Genomic DNA, 22,764 nt, shown 5'->3' with positions numbered 1-22,764 from the left:
ATAAATTAACAAAACAAAGGCAAGTGATAAATGTAACAAGCTGCTCCACAGGGGGCCTGGTTTTAATAAACACATTCATCACTCGGCCAACAAATCATTCAACTTTAAGTGCTCGTACTGAACACAGACACAGTCATTCTTACAAACCACCACACTCTGGCCCAGTGCTAACTCCCACCGGGATTATTAGACTGTCTCGAAAAGATTAAATTAACACTGAGAGCAGACAGAAAATGAAGTCTCTCAGGAAAGGGTCTCCATCAACAATGGAATATCTCACATCCAATTAAGGAATAAGAAGCCTAGTTTTTTAAAGAAATAGAGCTTATTAAAAGTCTCTGCTGGGTGTAGGGACAAATCAGGATTCACCAAATTTCATTGTTCATTTTCATTTCCAAAGACTTTTCTGCAGGTGAACTCCACCTTTTTATGATGTTTTGACAAACGTCAGATTATATTCCTGGACACTTTCATTAATAAAACAAGTTTTATAACAGTAATGTGTAAAAGTCGGGTTAGATCATAACTTCTTATTCAAATACTGTTAATTCAGCGAATATATAAGTGATAATATATAACTAGAGTGAAGCTGTCACTTCCAGACTGACAGACCTAACCCTTATTGTTTTGTCTGTGGAAAGTGAATTCTTGGAAGAAACAGCTACCCATTAAAAGTCACTGCAGACACAGGGTGGTGGGATTGGAGCCTTAGGCTCCTGTAACTAAATACGAAATATAACTGGGATGGCTCTGATTACATTAAATACTGTACATTACCATTACTGATAAGATCATATGTATCATATGACATGATAAATCTGCTATCATTGGTTAAATGAATTACAAACAAAATGCCCTCCGCCGCTCATACCTTGTTCTGTTTTGAAAGGCTTTAAAACAATCCGTTTTCAAGGTTTCCCAGCATAATCACAATTGTGCAACACTGTATTAATTGCCATATTCTCTGGTCATTCAATAACCATGTATACTACGGTTAATGATAGTTACAAATTCACTTTCTACACATTTATATTTTCACTTATAGCTTTAGTTATCTAGATGCCCAAGTAGTAACATGGATTTCATGTAAACATTGCATGGCTCTGTAACTGTATCATCAGCTAACTAACTGATGCATTTTGGTTGAACAACAGGGAGGGCTGAAGGCTGGAAGCTATCAATCGGCAAGAGGGGGGGGGTACACCCTGAACTGGTCGCCAGTCTAACACAGGGTTATAGCGAAAAATGGAAAAATCAGCCCCAGACAATCACAACCTAAAGATGAATTATGCACAGCTTGTCAGCTGAGATATCGGCACCACTCAAGTCCACAAGTGTGTTGTTTATGCAAGGACCAGGATCTTTGATTATAGGCTGATAAAAGAAATCCGAATGACTCCCACAAGCTAAGGGACTCATCACTCATATCGGATTTTAACCATGCAAAAGAGGAAACACAACCATGCTGAGGATCTCTAAAGGCCGAGTTAGTATGTTGACAATTTTTGCAGTTTTTTTGTCAATATGGTGGTCGTTTCTTGTTTTTTTCTTGTTTATTTCCAGCTTAAAAAAAAAAAGCTAAAATATGCCCATTACTGCCAGTGTTTCCACACAGGACATGCCTGGCATGATGGATTTGTGTGAGTATGTGATCTTAACCATCAATATTTCCCCTTTTCATTCTCTTTTCTGCACACTCTTTTATTTTAGGAATCTACTAATATCCACACCTATGGTGATCCAACCTGAAATCACTCCAGCAGAACGCAGGTCTACAACTGTGGGTAGTAACTGTTACTTTCAAACGACTCAAAGGAACTACCAAGCTTGAGCTGCTGGATCAGTGAGTCCTTCAACTGTGCAGATGAGTGATTGTGGAGCAGAGGAGTGGGGATAATGAAGGGGTTAATCCACACATGGATCCACTCTGCAGAGATGGGGTTTAGCTGGGGCGCCCACGCTACTGGACAGATTAGACAGCACCTAATGCTTTGTAAGATGATTACATCTATTTCAGGAGGTATTTATTCCATCGCAGAGATATAACTGTGTTTGACTGCATGGCATAGAACCACTGTTCCTCATCCCGGCCAAAGAAAGGTCCAAGATACTGTAAGGGTCCACAATAATGTGCAACAACTCTGCAAAGAGCTTTGCACAAACTAAAACCCAAAAAGAAGTGCTTCAAGAAAAGAATAAAGGAATAACACAAAGTGGCTCACTATGCTGGTCATTATTATGACCATGCAATGACAGCTTGTGGTCAACAGGAACACATTTTGAATGCATGGTATTATGAGTGCAAGATATAAGCGTGTTCCTGGAGAACATCTGTTGCAGGATATTATGTAAGCAGTCAAATGTAGTGAAAGATTAGACATTACAATGTAATCCACACATTAAATGGAAAAAGGAGTGCACATGGAGTTTGATACCCTGATATGAAACAAGACAATATAAAAAGAAAATGTGTAAATACATATAAGCAGGGTATGTGTATACCGTTGGTTGTCTTACTGAAGTTTAGTGTTTTGTTTTGAGTGAAAATGTAAATAGTACTGCAAGTTGTTACAGATGATAAGAACCATAATAATGCACAAATAATAAACTAAAATGACTAAGTATAAAGTATATGTAATAGGTATTCCACTGATATGACTGGTGTTATCCAGCATATTGATTACCTATATAATAACTTATTATATTGGAGGGTAGTAATCTTGAATTGGGCTAAAATATGCTCAGAAAAGAGGCCCCAATAAAGCAATTCATCCATTTTCTGGACCCGTTTTTGTCCTGTGGCTGGCTGCAGCCTATCCCAGCTGTGAGCGGGCGAGGGGCGAGGTACACCCTGGAAATGACGCCAGTCTATTGCAGGGCTATTTTCAGAGAACAGTAAAACTCAAACATTAAAGAACATTTGCACTGGATTCATGTCTGGAAAGTGCTGACGTATGATTCTGCAGTTACTGTCCTCAATGAGCCGCGGGTGCAACTGTGAGCTCCTCCCCCGCTCCGAAGCACTCAAAGGCAGTAAGTCTCAGCTGCAGTCAGATCAGAGAGGAGGCCCACACGACTCTGCATCCAATCGTGCGCAAAGCTGCTACTGTTCCTGTCAGGGCTTACAGAGCGGGATGTAAATAGCATGTGTCAATGGCAAAATTTAAAAAAATAATAAAATGAGTTGAGTTCGAACACTTTCAATTATGCAAATTGTGCAATGACATAATTGAGTGGGACAGCCACTGTCTTACCATATGGTAAGTGTTGGATAATTAGGCTATATATTTTATACTGATCTATGGTATTTCCAGAGTGTTAAAAAAGTAGAAAAAACCTCAACAATGTAAACTGAACCAAACCAACAACCGTGATCTCACAACCATGAATTTTGTGAACCGTTCCACCCCTAGTCAAAAGACTGTCAAAGGGGTGGTTATTCCAGATGCCCAAAGGACGGGCCACTCAGCTGAGAGACATTGTGGTTCATCTATTATTCACTATCTGATTGATTTCCCAGTCCTTTTGACACATAGATACATTAGTATGTAGTTTGTCACCATTTGGCGTAAGTTACTCCCTCATCAGCTTCTGAGAAATGGGGCACAGACAGACACACTGCAACAGTGACACAGTCTGCATCTTGGGTTACACAGATGTCTTTTATCTCTAGCTTTGCAGAGTCCAACACAGTCCAAGCTGCAATATTTGCTGCAATGTGACAACCCTCAAGAGACCGAGTGGTTAAGTCAGTCCCCAATTCACAGCGGACAATGTGACAGAGGGAAACAAAGTACGCATAGAGATACACATGCATGCAGCTGTCAGATTCAGAGCAATTCTACTGCACAAGAAACGATGTCACTTCAGTTAAAAAAAATGGATGGTGGGGGATTTAGGAGCTTGGGTATAAAATTTCACTTGTTGCAGAAAAGTGCTGATGTTCATTGATTCATCTGTCAGTATTTCTTAGCAGTTAGTTGATTTTTCCTGCATGTTCACCATAGTGGTGTAAAAAAGAAGAGCAAATCAGGTTACATATTGCACTGTAAAAAAACAGAGTGGACCATTACACCTCCAAACCCCTCGGAGCCCTGAAGTGGTCAGAAAACCGGAGGTCAAATCCCACTATTAAACACTATAACTTGACCGCTGACTTCAAGTGCACTCTAAAATGAGGCCAGTAATACATCATTCTATAAACAAAGCAAAACACACTTAGACCCTGAAATGGAGGAGTGGAGGTGAGCTGTCTAAATGCTGAATGCTTATGTGAGGGCAAACTATATATTACCAACACCATGTGTTGTCAGAACAGTCAGACACTCTTAGCGCCATACTTCTTGGTAATAAAAACAATGACTCAGTATAAAGTCAGTTATTTGCTCCACTACTCTTGTAGTCATGCATCTGCAGGGCGATATGTACTGTTGCTATACATGTTAAAGCACGGCATTAGGAAATAAACCAGTTATGGATTTGATAATAAATCTCAAATCCAGAGTGATAAAGTTGCAGTTTTGTGGTATTTGTTTCTGTAAACTGCCCTTGACACTGCCTCACCGTCAAAAGTTTGTACCCAATGAAGGTCAATGAGGACATGCTGCGAACACCAAGGCAATGTTGCAACAGCATGGTGAGAATGTGGGCTGGACCCTGGCATCAACAAATTACATGATGCTACACTTCCATTAGTCTAGGTACTTCCAGGGAACATGTCCACAATAAACTCCGAAAAAAGTTAGCTGACAGGTCCTGGAACTTCTTGGGTCTGATGTACAGGAAGTTTAGCTTATCTCATGGGAGAATCTGTCAGATCTGGCAGAACAGAACGCTCCATCAATGTTAAACTTTCAACAAGACAAAATAATAATGGTAACCAGAACCCGGTCCTCCACAGAGCAGCAATGCAAGTGAAAGGTTGCTGCTGGACTCCACTGGCGATGCCCACACCATTACTGGGGCCTACTATGCTGATCTCTGAGCATACAGTGGATCGTTATACCGGCAGCAGTTATAGTGTTATGCTCAGAATGTACCTAAAAATCAGCTCAGATGTTCACACATTACAACAAAAGGTTGACTTACCAAGAAGAGCTTCAAACAGGTTACTCTTAAAAATCCCCATTACTCTCTGAATGGCAGTTTTGAGCTGCTGCTCCTCCGGTTTCTTCAGCTTAGTGCAGTACTCCTCCAAAAGCCCCAGGGCTCGAGCTGTGTCTGCAGAAGAGAGGCTAGATAAGGCTGAGGGCTTTCCATGCTTTGTGTGAAACTCTGTACTCTGTCTCAATTAATGAGGTATAATTGTATTTGATAATAAATGAAGATAGAAATTTTAGCTTGGATTGAATGTATTTATTTTCCTTTTAGTACATACTGCAGCTGTCCTCTAAAAGTGCACGGTTGCATGATGTCCCAACCTGGCACCTTGATCTTTGACCCTCTTGCTCACACAATTTAAATATTGCTGACAAAACCACTGATGTTACACATGTCTTATCTACAATAAACACTGTTAATGAGACAGTGTTGTCTGGTCTGTGACCATCTTTCTCTGAGAATTATGGGTAAGAATATTCAGGAAAAGCTGTGCTGCCTTTCTTTGAGTAAACCTCATCTGCCATACTGTTTATATTGGGACATACCATGTATTTTTCTGAGCCCATGTCTTTATGGAGCTGGTTTTGTGGATTACGGCTGTGTCATGTTGACCAGAGGATCAAATACAATGGTGGAAAGACAGTGTTATGTGATGTTCCAATACATTTGGGCAACTCGGTCTGTTCCAGGTTCTAACGAATGAAAAAAATCTCAGACAACTCACCTTTTTTTCTGATAGGCATGGCTCTTCAGCACATGGTCAAAATGTCCCCTGACTGAAGAGGCTCAGGTAAACTTGCTCTACTATAAACTCTCTGAAGACAAGTGAATCCAGTGGCAGTCAGAGCAGACTTCAGGGACCACCAGGGGCCTCTGAGGCAAAATCCTGGCTAAAATAAGTAAAGACTAATTCCAGGTACAAAGTTTTAGCACAGTGAAGGTACGGGATGGCAGGTGTCCCAGAGGACAGTACGGACAGTAATCCACAGAAGCTCAGATGAGGTCCCCTTGTAACAATCTGTCATTAGTCTGCTGAGCGTGTACTGTACACCGACACTCCGTGATGTGAGGACCTTAGCCAGTCTGCATGTAAGGATGCAGATCTTCTAACTGGGTTCACTTTGGAAAATGATCCTTTGGCAGAAGAGCTGGCAGAGCATAGAAGTGCCTCGTCATGACTGGGTTCACTGCTGGTCCGAAAGCCTCCTGCAGACAAACTGCTTACAATACGATACAGTGGAGGCAGACACCAACCCGTGAAGTCCCCACAGGCGAGACTGCCTCACGGTCCCATGGTGGGGAGGAGCTGTCAGGGCTGGCCTGGGTTACTGTCCACGGCGACACGCAGCCAGTGCGGAGCCCCGGGTAGGTCCTCTGTCAGGAGAGCTGCTCCACATCCTTTACACCGGCCGACAGTGGGTCTAAAGTTTCTTTTATCTTCCTATAAGAAAAACCGCAGGAACAAATGTGCAGAAAAACCCCAAGTGGGAGCTGAATTTCAGAAGAACTATCATCACAACGATTTAAGGAGTGTCAGCAAACAGGTAACCATCACTTCAGAGTTCATGTGTGGAGCTCCGGACTTCCGGAGGGACGTGTGTGTGAACCCCCCGTTAGGCGAGTGAGGAGAATTCATGAAACCAAATAACAACAAAAAAGACATACAGCTGTTGATATTTTTGTTTCAACGCACAACAAATAAACGTGCGTGTTGTCCATTGGTTAGCTAGCATTCATGCTAAATCAGCAGCCAGCGGTGCTGCCAAGTGAAATGATGCTTCCCCAGTGCGACGCCTGGCTGTGGGAAAATACCTGCTCGCCAACTGTGAGAGAAGACGCATGGCTCTCAAAAAGACTCCATCTATGTTCATTTTCCGTACAATGTTGACTGTGCATTCCACAGAAATGTCTCCTGATACAACACAGCACTGTCCCCGAGCTGCAGCGTCTCTTCATTCTTCAGTCAGGCAGCCTCCTGCGCCGTAGCGTTAGCCATATGAACTGACAGCATCGCCAACAGTTTGAAGTGCCAGGGACAAGCGCACACTACGGGGGACGGTTCATCCGGTTCTACCTTTCAAAATAAGATCCTCCCTAACCTTTCATTTCATAAACGGCACTGCAGCTGCTGAACCCACTTTCGACTATGCAGGGTTTATTACATGATGTGTTACAAGCTAGCGAGCAAGCTAGTTAGCGTGATCTTTACAGACAACACAAAAATCATATACTTTGTTCTAAAGAAAGGTTTTATGGTATGGTTAGCCCATAATCCTTTATCAGTGATACGCTCCGTGATTTTATTCTGAAGGGAGACACGTCTGACTTGAAGCCACATACGGCGCGCTTGACGCAGCTGTTTAACTTACCTTAGCAACGCAGAGGCTGGTCGCTGGTTAGCTGGCTCCCCTCTGAAATGGACAGAACGCGATAACCAATCACAAAGCGGGATTTCTTGTCGCACCAGGACAGGTCTTCCAATGAGAAAGCTTAAGACCTGTGCGAAGGTGAGAGTTGAAATTTGCTGCATTAGATGTACTGTAGGAAATATGAAGATTGTACTGTATTTCATAACCGGGCATTCAATATTGTTATTAAATGTGATTGTTGTGTTGTTATATCAATAAATTAATATGTTGCAATGTCTTGCGTGACAGGGCTTATCTGAAGTCTGTAGGGCAGAGTTTGGGAATGTTTCTGCAAAGAAATGCTGTAATATGTGGTCCAACAGCGGGCTCTGGTGGTAAAGATAGATAATATAGCTAAATAATTAATGAATACAGAAAAAGTGAAGCTAGATGATCAAATGTGAAGAACAGGAATATACTTTACCAAAAAATACTAATAAATAACTAAATAACTTACTAAAAAAATGTAAGTCGGTTGTAGGTTGATTTCTATGTTAAAACCTGTGTCACCTTTTCTTGGTAATGCAGTTATTGTCAAAGATAAACAGCTCTTAGAAAAAAAACACACATCATATGACCATCCTGTTTATTGCAGATTGAAATGCTGCAGTAATCAAAGCGTATAGTATACAAATCATTAGTGCTCACATCCAACATTTCTGTAGATCAAAAACATTTACGTTGTTATTTAGATCATACTTTCAGGACCATTTTATATTATTTTCATTCATATGTTTTAAAATCAACATGTGCTTTGGACTTAAACTAGCAGGTGTATCTATTTATCTTACAAGACTAATAATCATATTTTACATTGCTGAGGCTGCATCTTTAACTTCATACATCCTCATTTTGATGTGTTCTTTGCAACTTCTAACATCCTCAGAGGTAAGACATCCTCCACCCATTCACCAGTAGATTGTAACATTCTCTGCCATAAACTTGCTTCATCTGTTGTTGAATCCATCCAGAGGACATCCACTCCGTAACTCTTCCCTGCAGACAAGCATAGGAATTACTGGTTAATATAATAATGTCAAAATCCATCCGTCTGATGAATCCAGACCCTGTAGTACAGGGTCATGGGGGGATGGAGCCTATCCCAGCTTGTTCAATGACCCTGCCATTAAAATAAAATATCCAGCCCCATTACCAAGCTCAGATCACATAATAGACTTGACGGTCAGTCTCCAGTAGTTTTACTACCAGTTTCACTCTGTTGTTCCACCTAGTCCTCTTTATGGACTAAAAAAGCTGCAGAAGTGAAAGAACTGTCCCATAAATTGGATTTACCTGTCCCTAGCCCGAGTCTAAGACCTCCAATGTAGTGGTTGTTCAGTCGGTCGTGATCCCACACTGTGATCTCCACGCAGGCTTCTCGGAGGTCCTCTGCTCGGAAGCCATCATACACCATGGTGTGGTTGAACATGGGGTTTGCCGTCCTCTTCACCACCCGTGTCTTCTGTCTGCTTTTGCGGCTCGTGTCAGGAAGTACAGTACTGCAGCAGATGGAGAAGAAGGACGTTCATACTGTACATATGGGAAGACCTGACAGAAATACTGAACACTAATAAGTAATAATGGAAAAAAGGAACAAGATGATGCTAAGAATTTCTATTGATCCCTTGCTTCTTTTAGTAATCAATACTGCTCAGTAATAGTAATTACGTTACTTAATATTTAATGTATTCACATTTCTTGTGAATGGGTGGTGGTGAGTATATTTTTAAACTCAATTATTATTTTATGAAAGGTGGAAAAAACATTAAGAAACATTTTTAAATGATACATGACCAAATTCAATTTCCTCATTTAATAGTGTGTCGTAGCCTTGTATATATTACTTCTCATTGCATATATTTTTAGTTTGCTCCTGTTATGTTCATTATAGTAAGTGCTTAGTCATCAGCTACTCAAATCAGCTTCTGTGTATACATATTTGTGTGCTCTTGGTGCAGGAAATATAAAGGGAGGCACTGCATGGGAAATGTTGTGTTGTAAAGGATGTTACATACATAAATACAAGTCCTAGAATGACAACCCACATTTGTAATTACCCTTCAGGGGTTAATTTTTGTTGTCATTATTACTCTAGAGAGCTTTTTAATAGTGAACACCTCAGTCTCCTACCACTTCACGAATGGGTCAATGATGACTCCTCTGACTGGTGGAAGATTCTTGCAGTCCTTCACCCAAATCTGCACCTCACCAGTCTCCATCCTAGATACTGTCGTACCTATAGAGGCAGTGAGACCACAATAAGTGATACTAATGATAAAAAAAGAACTTCTGCAAAGGGATATGTCATCAGCTCACTGTGAGTTGTCTGTGGCAGGAATCTCAAAGCAACTTTCATCTGTCCTCTGCTGCCCATCAGCCGTGAGGGAGACGGTGCTGGTTTCTGTGCCGAGACCTGGAGGGTTAGCTGAGGTGAGTGAACGCCCAAACACTACAGTATACTTAAGAGAAAGGAAGTCTTTACATTGGCTTTCAGTGCATATTCATTTATCTGTGTGTTGTTAAAGTCCCACTCTGACAAATCCAGGTCCACCTCGCCCAGGTAGCTGTTCCGCCCAAACGTGTCATTGTGCCACACTGAGATGTTCAGATTCTGAGTCTTCAGCACCTCCATTGTAATTTTAAACTATGAAGGGAGAAGAGGCCAACAAACAGGTATGTAGACACATACAGTTATGTTCAAATGTTACTACCTCTATATATTCTATATTTTTGTGTAAAAACATAACACAATCATTTGGTTGTGTTAAGGCTGTATTCAGATCAAATCAGATGATTTTGTATTATGTTTATAGACAAAAAAGCATAGAATTAGAAGAGGGGGTACTAACTCTTCAATATCATCATCATTTTTTTTAGAATCTTTATTTATTATTTAATCAATGGAAAAAATACAAATACATCCTAAAACAATTGTCTTCTTTGTAATGATTGCTTTGAACAGCTATTGTTCAAACCACAAAAAAATACTAAAAATATCACAACAGGCAGCAAAGATTAGATTTTTACGACTGGAAATATGAACCATATGACATTTTACACGGATAACTACCTAATTTTGTGTCATTTGACTTAAAGTGGTCAACAATTGTAGTGCAGTAAAAATACATTTCCTTTGAGGTGACAGCTCTTTAAAAGGCAACAGAAATATGTCAAATACTAAATATGGACTTCTTACCCTGAGGATTTCATTGTAGGTTGGGTTTAAGGTCTTCTTTTTAACATTCGTTTTTCTCTTTCCCAACTTTGTTTTGTCAGGAAGAAGATAACATTTCACGTATCTGTAAACACAAAGCATTTTTTTACTAAAGAATAAAGCCTAAGCCTTAATCGCTAAAACATAACTGGATTATATGGTGATGCCTGATTTTCCTCATTGTGTGGACAGTGAGCACTTACGGGTCAGAACGGTTCTTCTTGGTGTCAGCGATAGCCAGATCCCTGCAGAGTACCACAAAGATGTGGAACTCTCCCAGCTTCTGAATGTAATTGACAGCAAACTGGATGCTCCCCTGGACCTCAATGTCACCAAAATCTGCTGGGTAAATGCTGCTCATGCTGCCACTTACCTGCTCATTCATACCATGACAAAAGGAGAAACTAAACCCACTGACTAATGTTGGTAAAACCTGAATATGTGGCATAAATTCAAACTTCAAAATGATCAGAGCATATATGAAGTGTATGCAGACATACAGAGGACATGGACGCCATCCCTGAGGAGAGACTTAGAGTAGAGGTGGAGCTGCTGGTGTTCCTTCTGTATCTCACGTTGGTATCCAAGGCGCTGTCACTGTCCGTCTGTGAGTATCAACGGGAAACAGAAGTGCACGCATGCAAAAATATCATTCATCTGTTGGTTGAATTTGAGGGCAGGGGTACAGCAGATGTTAAATCACACTGTCTCTGGGACTTACCTCATCCTGCTGTAGGACAGGCACTGACATGCTTGTTTTGGAGTTGAGAGTAGAAGTTGACGGTGGAAGTGAAGAAACTGGAAGAAACATATGATTGTTGATCTCATCCATATATTAACTACTTAACAGTTACATTTGAAAACGATTGCTTGACCAAACCATATTGTCCCCAATATAAGACAGCATTCCTGAAAATACATCTGAAAAATAGGATTTTCTTTTATTCAGGGTCTAGCCATACATATCAATCTAAACATTTAAAAGTATTTACTTTTACATGTCAATATACATCCACAACAATAGGTGGCGGCAAATACATGTGAGACCACTGGGCCCACAGGACTGCAGGGGACTGCATGATATCGAGTGACTGTCCCAAACAGAGCTGTTCAAAAGCCATGCAAGTGAACCAGAGTCATCTCTCAAGCAGCCAAGAAATATGAAGTCTAAGAGTGTAGTGTTAGGAATGCTTAGAAATGCTAAGTCAACATAGCTGGGAAAGAACTGAGGGGCTGCCCATGACCAGGGTCATGATCCAGTAGAAGGCCCTGAATATTTCCAAAGACCAACAAGCTATTTCAAAGCCTGCAGCAGAATGATGCAGTGAAATGGATCAGTAATTAGCATAGCAAGTCTTTGACCAAGCACTTCTTCTCTGACTTCAGGGAGAAGCTGCTGTCTTTTCAATGCTATGTGCTCAGCCGAAGAAAAAACACTCATTTCATCAATGTGGGAGAAATGAGAGAGAACAAATGAGGGGAACATGCTGGTTTTGGACACAACTATGTCTGTCAAAATTCAACTGTGTTGGATGTAGTGGTAAATAAGCCATTGAAAAGATTATCTGCACAAGAGACACACAGCATCTGGAAAAATCCAGAAGTCTGCAGTGAGTCCTCCTGCAGTTTGTCTATTTTTTCTAATAAAACTGAAAAGTTTTGCTCCTCAATAAGCTGTTTTCCAAAGTGTACATCTTGTATTTGGGACAACACAGTATGTGCATAAAGAGAGAAGGTGTTTACCATCATCCACACTTCGATTTATTTGTTCTCTTGAGTTACTTTGGGTCCTTTCTTCTTCTAGAAAGAAATCACATATGAGACTGTGTTCTTATCCCACAACAAGACAGTAGAACTGTAAAGACGTGTTACTTGTTGGTGAGGTGAGATTTTCCAGGCTTTTTGAAGACGACACACTCCGAGAAGATAGTCGTTTTAGAGCTGACAGAACGGGGGTTGAACTGTCATCATAACCTACCACAGATGACACAAAATCAGCTCCCAAAAGATAAGCTTATCTCTTCTGTGAGACTCTCAGAAGATGTTTGGTTGATTCTTCATTCAAAACTGATGAAGTTGTTTAGAGGAACAACAAAACATCCTAAATAAAACTAAAGTGTAGTAAATCAGATTAGAATTTAGGTATGATCATTAATTACTTCATTAAGTTACACTGATTCAGAAAGATGCCAGCTTAATAAATTAGAAACTTTAATCAAAATGAAGTTGAATGTTTATGTGTTGATCACTGTGATTTGGGATATTCATTAGCATCTTGAATCCATATGAATGGAGAGAGAATTCAAAAGCTCACTGCCTGAACCTGCCCAAGACAGAGACCAGGCCTTGGTAGTTGAGTCTTGGATGGAGTTTTTGTCAGGATTCCCATCAGCAGGCCTGTCTGGGTTAAAGTGAGGAATGTGTGCCTTCTCCTGAGGCCCAAGGTAGTGCTGAGAGTCCTGAGGGATGAACGATCGAGCAAGCCGTGTAAAGGGCCCAAACTTCTTTTTCTCTTCTTTGGATTGTGGTGAAGCTGGGGAGGTTAAATTATTCTGTGTAGCTAGATGGCCTAAAAAGGCCCCTCTGTCCACCTGATGTGAAAGAAGAACAGGTGAGGTGGTGTCTGTGCTCAGATTGGCGTCTGTCTCCTTTGCTCCATGTAAAGGACTCTTTCTCTGTCTCGGCACAGGTGTCGGCTTCACTTGTTGCTCTTCACTGGCGTTAGTTTGGGGGTTGATGTCTATTGGAAAGGTTTTCAGGGGAGACCGTTCCAGACTGGATCCTTTGGAAATAGAAGATTCTCGAGGTAAGACTTTTGGGTGGCAGGTCTTAGATGGACTCCTCTTGACTTCGTCATCCTGGTCTTTTGATCTTGGAGGATGGGGTATAGTAGTACTAAGGGGCCTTTCTTGAGATTCTACATCAGCCTTCATTTGGAGTTGGACACTTGTTGACTGCACATCCACACTATTACCAGAGCTTTTCAGCTGTGACTTTTCTGGACTCTGACTGACAAAACCCTTGTCTGTCACTGTTAAAGACTTCTTGGTTTTGTATGGAGATGTTTGCGCCTCTCGCTCAGACTTCTCTGTGCTCTCCAGGGATGCTCTGACATCAGAGTGAAGAGAAGCGGCTTTGTTTGTGAGGACCGAAGTGCTAGAGGCCTCTCTGACTCTTGTAGTGACTACCTTAGGTCCTGTGTATTCTTTCTCCCAGAAATGCTTAAGCTCACTAATCTTTGCTGGCCTGTCCTCTGTGGGAGAGGAAGAGGATTGCTGGGAAAGAGGAACTATGATGTTCTCTTCTGATTTGTGGGTGTCAAAAGCAACAGGAGAGATGATGCTTTCCTGTGGCTCAGAACTCTGCAACTCTGTTACTGAACCTGATAAAGAGTCATCTGTCTCCTCACAGATGAGGACTGGATTAGCTCTATATGTGCCATCATTTTCTAAAAGATCCTCTGATAGGCGGCTGTGACCCTGTGGTGACAAACTCTTTTCCTGGAACCTGCTATCAGGATCCTCGTCTGGTGTTTCTATTAGAGGTGAGAGATTGCTGTTCATGTCCTTTACAACAGTGTTAGTTGGAATGCCATATGAAGCCATCTTAGCACCATCTTCATGTCTTGCCCCTTCTCTTTTGTCACCGCTGCTTTGGCATGTGTCTGCAGCATCTGAGTTCATTGTGTCTTTAAACGGGGTGGTCTGCATTGCCAGAAGTTGCAGTGTTTTCACTTCTGTCGTCTGAGGTGGTTTGATTTCTTTGATGTTACTTTGGGGTTTGTCCACAGTCAGATCTGCTACACCTTTTGAAAGATTCTGTGTGTTGTATGGCTCGCCCTGGTTAAACACACTTGTCTCTTCCTTCTGTGGACCTTGCTGTGGTGCAGCTTTGTCTTTCTCTCTACTAAAAATTCCAAGTAATCTTTGTCTTGGTTTTGGTGAGACAGAATGAGATGTCTTTGAGCTGCCAGTAGTTGACTGCTTGGTACCTGACAAGGCCTCAGCAGGGTGAATGCTGTGTCTGGCTGCTTGGTCGGTGTCCTGAGACTGACAGTCGTCTCCCGGCTGTGCTTCTTGATTACCTACCTCTTGGTTAGCAGAAACCAAGGTGGACAATGCAGAGCTTGGTAGCGCTGAACGAAAGAGCTCAGAGACATCTGCAAAGACACAACATTACCCAGCACTGTATTTAACATCATCAAATATTCCGGAAAAGCACACCCAAAAACCTTACAATTTTCATACAGAATGTCCAATAATACCATAGTAAGATGGTGAAAAGCCTAAATATTCAATAAAATATGAAAGCAGCCCTTATTTGATAAAGTCAAAAGTCTAAATGTGTGTGCGTGACTCATTGGCTGTTTATTCTATTACTTGTGTTAGGTAGAGTTCTTACCGCCAAAGACTAGGTGTTGGCCTGCTTCTTGTTCTTGGATGTTTGCCTCGTATTTACAACCAGGTTCTCCTTCCTGTGAATCCACTTGACTGTGTTTGAGTGAAGGCTCATGTGTGCCAGCAGGGCTGCTGCCAGCCTTTTCAAGGTCACTGGCATTTTCAGGAGTAGATGAATCAGTGTCCAACAAACTGTGCTCTCCCACCTCCTTTCCATCCTGCCACTTCACACCACTCTGACTGACTGCAGTGCTGAACCTCACCTGCTTCCTGTCTATCCATGTATCAGTGGGACAATCCAGGCTACATGGATATTGCGGTTCCAGGCAAGACGGCAGACTGTCTGTGGAGCTGGATGCAGACAAATGTTTGAGGATGCCCCGCGGAGCAGCAACCTTAGTCTGTTTGCCTCCGGACACATCAACCTCAAGAAAACTGTCCTGAGAAATACTGCTGTTTTCACACATGGGCATTGATACAGATGCATTCTGGCTGATGGGGGTATCATTGGTGGCCTGTCTAGTTTCAGGTGATGGTATAATTTCTGAAAGAACAAAAACAAACATAATGTCCCTGAAGCCATCATGTTTCTCAAGGAGTATAGGTGATATCAGCCAATATATTGTTGCCCCAAAAATCCAATGTCACTGTTTCAACTTGCAGCATAATGGAAAAACAGTAATACCTATAATGTTTATAGTTTTAACATTCATTATTTGTGTTGGTTCAACTTCCCACTTATACATTACAAAGGGTTTGGGTTACAGGTCTCTGAGAAATATTTCCAGCCGTCACAAGTCATGCAGTACAGATTAGGGCTCTGGAATGTATTTCTGTGTAATCCTCTGGATAGTCTGGCACATGCAGGCATTACTTGGACTTCCCTTCCCTCCGACAGCCCCTGAGAAAAAAAACCTGTGGTCCCAGTTCACTAGCTCATTTCACAGCAATTGGAAGAAGAAGAAAAAACACCTGAAGGTTTGGCAGAAATGCAAAACTCTGCAATGCTCTGTTGAGCGGAACAACTTTGATCAGTTATATATAAAAGGCACAGGGTCATGAGAGTTATGGATCACCAAATAATTGGAATGAGAAAATTAACAAGCAAGCTTTTTAACCTGACATGCAACTGCTGCTCATGCCAACATGCTGTTCATAGGAAAGACTAAAGCAGCATAAGCTCAAAGGACCCAGTCACCTGGTGGTCAGACATGCTGCTCAAACTACACTTACATTGATTTGTACCTGCTTTCACAGACTGTCCGTCAAGTCCACTCAATTCAAAACACAATACATGATGATTAGATCAGTAGATAGAGATTAGCAGCTATATTAGTACACTTAAACTCGCAACACATTTTCTTTTAAATAACACAGACTGATCTTACCTTGATTTGATGTCTGTGTTTGAGCTGCTTTAGCTACTAATCCACTATCCTCTTCTGCAAAAGCAGGCTTCCTGTTGAATGGATTTGTTCTCTGCTGCAGCACAGGAGGAAGGTGATACATGTTACACCTGGACACTCAACTTTGTAACAGATTTTGTCCCACCTGGCAGGATCTTACCTTTGTGGGTGATGGTAGAATTGGTTTTGGAGTATCCTCTAGGCTTTGATAAGGGCTCTGATATCTGAACCAAGAAATACATGATGACATGACGAACATGCAGCTTCCAACTCTTCCAATCTTACTTCAGAAAAAGCTAATTCAATTGCATTTCATTAGAACACACTGCACTTCCATACAATCAACACCTTGTGCTCAATGTTTACTGAAATAATCTCGTCACTAAACAATACCTGTTCTAAACTACAATAACACCTCACACTGTGGGGAAAACAATGAAATAAGTTATTTAACATATAGTCATGGTTAAAAGTTAGTACCCATAATTTTATGTTTTTCATGGTTTTCAGCAGACATGGTTGTGAGTATTAAGACCAAACAGCTCCACTTTGGTCTCATGTGTCCATAGGACATTGTTCCTCAAGTGTTGTTCTTTGTTCAGATGCAGTTTAGTGAACCTCAGTCCTGCTTCCATGTGCTTTTTAGACAGAAGAGTCTTTCTCCTGGTAACCCTTCAAACTAACTGTACTTGTTCAGTCTTCTTCTAACTGTGCTGTCACATTAACACTGAGCATGCTCAGTGAGGTCTGCAGGCTCTGACATGTAGCGCTGAATTTTCTGGGACGTCCACTCCTGTGAAGATTGACAGCTGTCTGAATGTTTCCACTTGTGAATAATCTTTCTCTCTGTAGAACATTGAACTCCAAACAGTTTGAAATTGTTTTATTAGTCTTTCAGATTGATGTGCAGCAACAGTTGCTTCTTCAGAGCAGCAAACTGTCAAAACGTCTGTTTTTATAGAGGTCTGTACACCTGCTGATGATCAGTTCATCAGGGACTGATCATCAGCAGCACCTGCTGCAGCTCACACAATTAAATCCTATAAAGCAGTAAGAGGGAACGCGTATTATTATTATTATTATTATTATTATTATTATTATTATTATTGGGGGCTTCATGTTTGCTAAATAAACAATGGCACAGTGAAGAACGTTCCATGTTACTGTTTGTTTGAGGTTGTATTTTTATTTTATATTTACTAACTTTTAAACATGAATGTTCTGTTGCCTTTAAAAAGCTGCTGACTAGTCCAGAGACCCAGAAGCAGTGCAGTGTGTATGATATTTATGAGTGAAGCTTAGAAGCTGTGGAAAACATGAACATGTGAGACCTGACCCCATAAGAAGATTACTCAGAACTGCAGGCCAATTGCTATGTATCCTTTAACTGTGTGCACAACTTCACCCACCAGCAATTCCACCCAAATAATCTACTCCACTAGTGCAGCATGTGATGGTTCACAACAGACGTTGTGTTTATACTACTATGTAAATGCTATAACACAAGGTATTGCATGAAGATCGAAAATAACTCCAGCCACAATCTTTTTAAAACAAAGTGACTACATGTTAGATCTTTTCTAGATACATTAAATATCCTCTGGAAACATCTGTTTTTCCCACTGAACCAGGCTGCTATCACACATTTAGCAACCATGAAAACTGGCCAGAATAGTTAGCTTTTTCCCCGGGTTTACACCAGCCACGTAACAAAGCGTAGCAACAGCTACTGTGAAGCGCTTGCATTTTAGTCAAGAGCGTACACGTCAATTTGCACAACCAGCTAAGAAACACAGCCATGTACGAGGAGAGATTCAATTTGGAAGTAGAGAAACAGCTTTTTATACGATATGGAAACGGTGGAGATTGATATTGCGCTGAAGATGCAATAAAAACGCACAGTTTACGTTACGCATCCGGTGTTAATCCGGGGTCAGTCACACCATATGTGTGCTTGGTGCTGCTGATTTTCTTCCCACCTGGTACCCCATTGCTACTATGAAAATATATGACCATAGATGCTTTAAAACCGTGCAGAGTGGATGTTCTTATTAACTTCACCACAAATACTCCTAACAAAGGTGGTGAAGTAGACCTCGGTGTTTACACTCACCCCTCACTGTGGAGCTGCAGATGAGGCTCCTGGAGGAGTCCACAGAGTTCCGGTGGGATGAACACTTCTTTATTTTCACTGCCAACAAAACTGGAATTCTCAGGCAATATATGGGAGAGCTCCACTGTGGGACACAACACACAGCTACAGTTACATTAAAGGTCCATTGTATGATGTGGTTACCTCATGGTTAGTAAAAAGCAAGGTTGAAATGAATGAAATGTACAACCTTGTATAGCTAAGTGTGTGTGTGTGTGCGCAGCGGTGTTCACTCATGCATAATAATCCAGCAAGTCAAAAAGTCTTTAAAACCACATTCTGCTCTTTGTGCTGACCTGACTTGTTGGTGTTGAGGATTATGACAAATCAAACAATATTCAGATCACTTATGAGACACTGTCTTGGGTTGAAAGATCACATGAAGCAAGAACTACAGTGTGAACTAACAAAAGCTCCATGAGAAGTAAGTAATGAAAAAACTGTATTATGTTCATCACAAATCCTCACACAGCCTCCGGTGAGTTTACATTCCGTCAGCAGCCCGCAGGTTAAGGAATAGGAATAGTTAACAAGACTATACCTGTGCTAATACCTGCTCTGTTCATTATCCCACATCAAAAAACTGAACATAATGACAATGATTAAGACAAAGAAAACGGAAGAAATACAGAAAGTAACAGACTCACATAAGGTCAGTGGTTTCTGTGTGCGTCTCAAGGAGGCCCTGATGATGTCAGAGCCATGGATATGCTCCTGATGGCGAAGCTGCTTGGTTTCATAGAACCATTCTCCAGTCAGGTACCTCAGCTGGCTTTTATCCCCCACAGTCTGCTGCAGGTTCCTGGGTACAGACACATCAGTGAATACAGTGCTTTGCATGTTTACAACACCTTAAACTACATTTTTCTGTGGAACTTTCTGAAAATTAAAAAGTGATTTGTCCTCAATATACATCAAGCTTCACAGAACTCACTGCACACGCTGCTCCTCCGCCTTCTTCAGCTCAGCATCTCTTTTCAACACAGTCAGGATGGCCTCCTGTTCCTCCTCCGTCAGGAAACTCAGGTCGATCATGATGACAGCTGTTCCTCACACCTGACTCCTGCCTGCCACTGCTCTGAGTCTAGCAGCTACACGTGATTACTCAGTGATAAGATTCCAAAGGTTCCAAGTTGGGTGAGTGGTTTCACAAAAACGTAGCCATCATCATGTATCCTTATGTGTGTAATATGTTTGTTTGAACCTGGATCATGTTTTTCTTCAGCTGGGGTTGGTTTCTGCGGCCATGTTGGAAACTCCCTAGACCTGATGGAAAACTAGAGGGACAGTGGGATCATGTCTTGCTTCTCTGTTAGGCTGTTTTCAACAAGTACTTCTGTAAGAAGAAATCAGCCAGTGAAATGAAACCTGACACATCATCCTGTCTGTGTTAAAGGGCCGCAGTGAAAACATGTCCAAACACATCCTCTTTGAAACAAGAGCAGTCTGAGATATGAACATTTCACCATGGCCCGATAAAAACCAAGAATGCTTCTGTGCCTTGACATGTGCACACACTCCTAGCTTTTCTCAGAAATCACAAATTAAAAAGCATGCCCAACCACCTCCCACTGACTCTGTTCGACTTTCTCTCTCTCACACACACACGTAGAACTTTTCTTATTGTAAAAATCAAAGATAGAATGACTGTGAAACACTAAAATATGCAGCTACACACGTGTGTGAACAGGTTTGTTTCTCCACACTGCTGGCTGGATTTCTATGAACCCTCATGTTCTTACCAAAAAATAAAGTGATGGCAGTTAGAAAACTTGGCTCAGTCATTATCCAAGCTGTAATCACTGCTAATTCTCCAGGATACATTAAAAATGACAGTGCCTTTTACCTGGTTACAGTCCAAAAAGAAGAATGTTGTATGTCCTGTTTTACTCAAAGGGGAAAGAGGTCCTGCTTCCTTGTAATTTGACTTATGTCCACACTACAGACAGACTTCCTTGAGAAAACCATAAAAACTACTGCAATGCTTCATTTGTTACTCCAGGGTGTGATTAGTTCTTCTTATTGTACTTACTGACTTACTCTTATTGTAAAACAACACAACTCAAAGGGCTTCACAAAATAGATATGAAATATATATTTATATTTTTGATGCTATCCTGCTGTCTTTATAGCACCTGGTTTCAAATATTAAAAAACACCCAGAAGCCTTAAGGTTACTGATTATCCAGCTTAACCAGGCTGTTAAAATATAAATAAATCACATTCGAGTCAACATCATGGCTTTGACGTCACCTGGACTAACACTGTTAGGTGTAAACATTTGTTTGCTGAATGTAAACCAGAGAGCTGCCAGCTTACCTCTACTGCTGCTTCCTTGCTGAGTGAAAACTACAACTAAACCTGGAGGCGCTGCAGGTGGGAGGAGCCACACAGAAGCTCCGCCTCTGACTACTACTCTGTTCTACATGCACTGACCTTACTTGTTTGTTATTCTAATACTTGTGAAGAAAATGAAGTATACACAGTGAACAGCAAATGTGGCATTTTTTGTTGGGCATGCTACAATGTCAAGTTTACTCTAGATGAATACAAACATGTGTTTTAATAAGAAGGGAAGTTTTTCCCTATATGCTCATGTACACCGCTCAAATAAATAAAATGAACACAATGTAAATCCAAGTCAGTCACTCTTCTGTGAAGTCAGCCTGTCCAGTTAGGATCAACACTGACTGTGAATCAGTTTCAGCTGCTGTTGTGCAAATGGAAAAGACAACAGGTGGAAATGAGAGGCAGTTATCAAGACAGCCCTATAAAGGAGAGGTTCTGCAGGAGCTGACCACAGACCATTGAAACTGAAAAAAACACAAACCTGCCATGTTTGTTCTCTGTAATGTATGATGTTTGTTCCTCTCTCTCCTTCATCCTGTGTCCTGTCTCCCTCTTCTTCTCCTCCTCTACCTGACCAACTCCTTATGACCCGGGTCCTGTTCAGGGTTTCTTCCTGTTAAAAGCCAATCATCTTTTCAGCAGAGTGAATGATATGTCATGTTTCTTTTTGTCCTCAGCAGCAACAGATGGTGATGGTGCATTTTTGATTCCATGGGATCAGATTGAACTGCCTCAAGAGCACCTCCTATAGAACAAGAGGTTCAGAGCTGCTAGTTAGCTTACATTTCCTTTAAACTAACTAGCATACAGGCACTGATAATGAGACTGTCATTCAAGCAGTAATTTATTGATGCTAGCTAAAGCCATGTTTTAAAAAAAACTGCAGCTTGAAAGCTTAATGTATAAAGCCCAGGGTTGAAATCCCTTTGACCCTGGCTTTGCATACATACATACATAAATAAGGCCACATAAGAAGACCAAGACTTGATTAGTTTGGCCTGCACACTGTTGAGGAAGATGATGATGATGATGAGGTGAAAGAAGGAGAGGCAAGAGAACCAAAAGACAGTGGATTGTTTTTGTCTGTCATGCAGTCATGTGATTTGAACTCCATGCTGCCATACACAATAACAGATAATGAAGCATGCCTCTCACCCAGCTGGGAGAGGCTCCAGCCCCCGTGACCCTGCACACCCTTAATAGAAGATGGATGGATAATAAAGCAACATAATACAAAATCACCTGATTGTAGAGTAATAGTATATAATAGTATTAGACAAATATGACGTGAGAGGGCCAACAACAACTAACGTTCTTAACCAGAAAAGGTATATTTATGGGAAAAAGAAAACAAACATGTTCAATGCTGTGTCCCACCTCCCTGCTTCCATAGGCTTTAATGAGGTAGCTGCAGCAGGTGCTGCTGATCATCAGTCCTTGATGAATTGATCATCAGCAGGTGTACAGACCTCTATAAAAACAGACGTTTTGACAGTTTGCTACAGTGAGAGATTGTTATTAAGAAGAACAAACCAAAATTCCTCCACAACGATGTGACAGACTAACAGTCATACAGGAAACATGACCTGCTGAAGGTGGATCTACAAGATCCTGAACCATGAGGAGTATCACATGTTTATAAAAATACAAAACAATAATATTATATATATATGTGTGTGTGTGTGTGTGTGTGTGTGTGTGTGTGGGTGGTTATGTAGATTTTTGATTGAATCAATCA

The 22,764-nt window shown here is 41.2% G+C and overlaps 2 protein-coding genes across 26 annotated transcripts in view; both read right to left on the bottom strand.

The window, feature by feature from the left end:
* Positions 1-7,093, bottom strand: part of dlg2 (discs, large homolog 2 (Drosophila)) — a 127,389-nt gene extending 120,296 nt beyond the window's left edge. For 13 of the 14 annotated variants that reach the window (XM_028422010.1, XM_028422015.1, XM_028422014.1 and 10 more), the window contains exons 1-2: positions 5,825-7,093; positions 5,089-5,220 (exon numbers count right to left, since the gene is read on the bottom strand). In XM_028422010.1, the coding sequence (XP_028277811.1) occupies positions 5,089-5,220; positions 5,825-5,843 (151 nt within the window). In that variant the 5' untranslated portion in view covers positions 5,844-7,093. The remainder of the gene's footprint in view (positions 1-5,088; positions 5,221-5,824) is intronic. The other variant, XM_028422012.1, reaches the window with a different exon arrangement.
* Positions 7,094-8,077: 984 nt separating this feature from the next.
* sytl2a (synaptotagmin-like 2a) lies at positions 8,078-21,027 on the bottom strand. Of its 12 annotated transcripts, none has more exons than XM_028421998.1 (19): positions 20,997-21,027; positions 19,612-19,954; positions 19,325-19,479; positions 18,639-18,762; positions 16,686-16,749; positions 16,508-16,601; positions 15,124-15,663; positions 13,037-14,881; positions 12,595-12,696; positions 12,466-12,522; positions 11,444-11,520; positions 11,223-11,327; positions 10,926-11,095; positions 10,705-10,807; positions 9,991-10,152; positions 9,825-9,921; positions 9,639-9,744; positions 8,802-9,007; positions 8,078-8,504 (listed from the first exon to the last, which is right to left on the bottom strand). In XM_028421998.1, exons 2-19 carry the CDS (start codon positions 19,710-19,712, stop codon positions 8,356-8,358), a joined length of 4,257 nt encoding a protein of 1,418 aa, XP_028277799.1. In that variant the 5' UTR covers positions 19,713-19,954; positions 20,997-21,027; the 3' UTR covers positions 8,078-8,355. The 12 variants fall into 12 exon arrangements, with proteins under 12 accessions (XP_028277799.1, XP_028277800.1, XP_028277798.1 ...); XM_028421999.1 differs by having other exon boundaries at positions 19,612-19,943; positions 20,997-21,021; XM_028421997.1 differs by having other exon boundaries at positions 19,612-20,013; positions 20,997-21,020.
* Between the last annotated feature and the right edge of the window lie 1,737 nt (positions 21,028-22,764).

This window comes from Parambassis ranga, chromosome 14 (genome assembly GCF_900634625.1).
Source record: "Parambassis ranga chromosome 14, fParRan2.1, whole genome shotgun sequence".
Taxonomy (NCBI): Eukaryota; Metazoa; Chordata; class Actinopteri; family Ambassidae; genus Parambassis; species Parambassis ranga.
This window is presented reverse-complemented; position numbering and strand designations above follow the sequence as displayed.

Coding starts and splice junctions, on each gene's coding strand:
- sytl2a (XM_028421998.1), bottom strand. CDS start 19,712: ATGATCGACCTGAGTTTCCTGACGGAGGAGGAACAGGAGGCCATCCTG. Junction 11,096..11,222: donor GGATGGCGTCCATGTCCTCT/GTATGTCTGCAT, acceptor ATGAATGAGCAG/GTAAGTGGCAGCATGAGCAG. Junction 9,922..9,990: donor AATATGCACTGAAAGCCAAT/GTAAAGACTTCC, acceptor CTAACCCTCCAG/GTCTCGGCACAGAAACCAGC.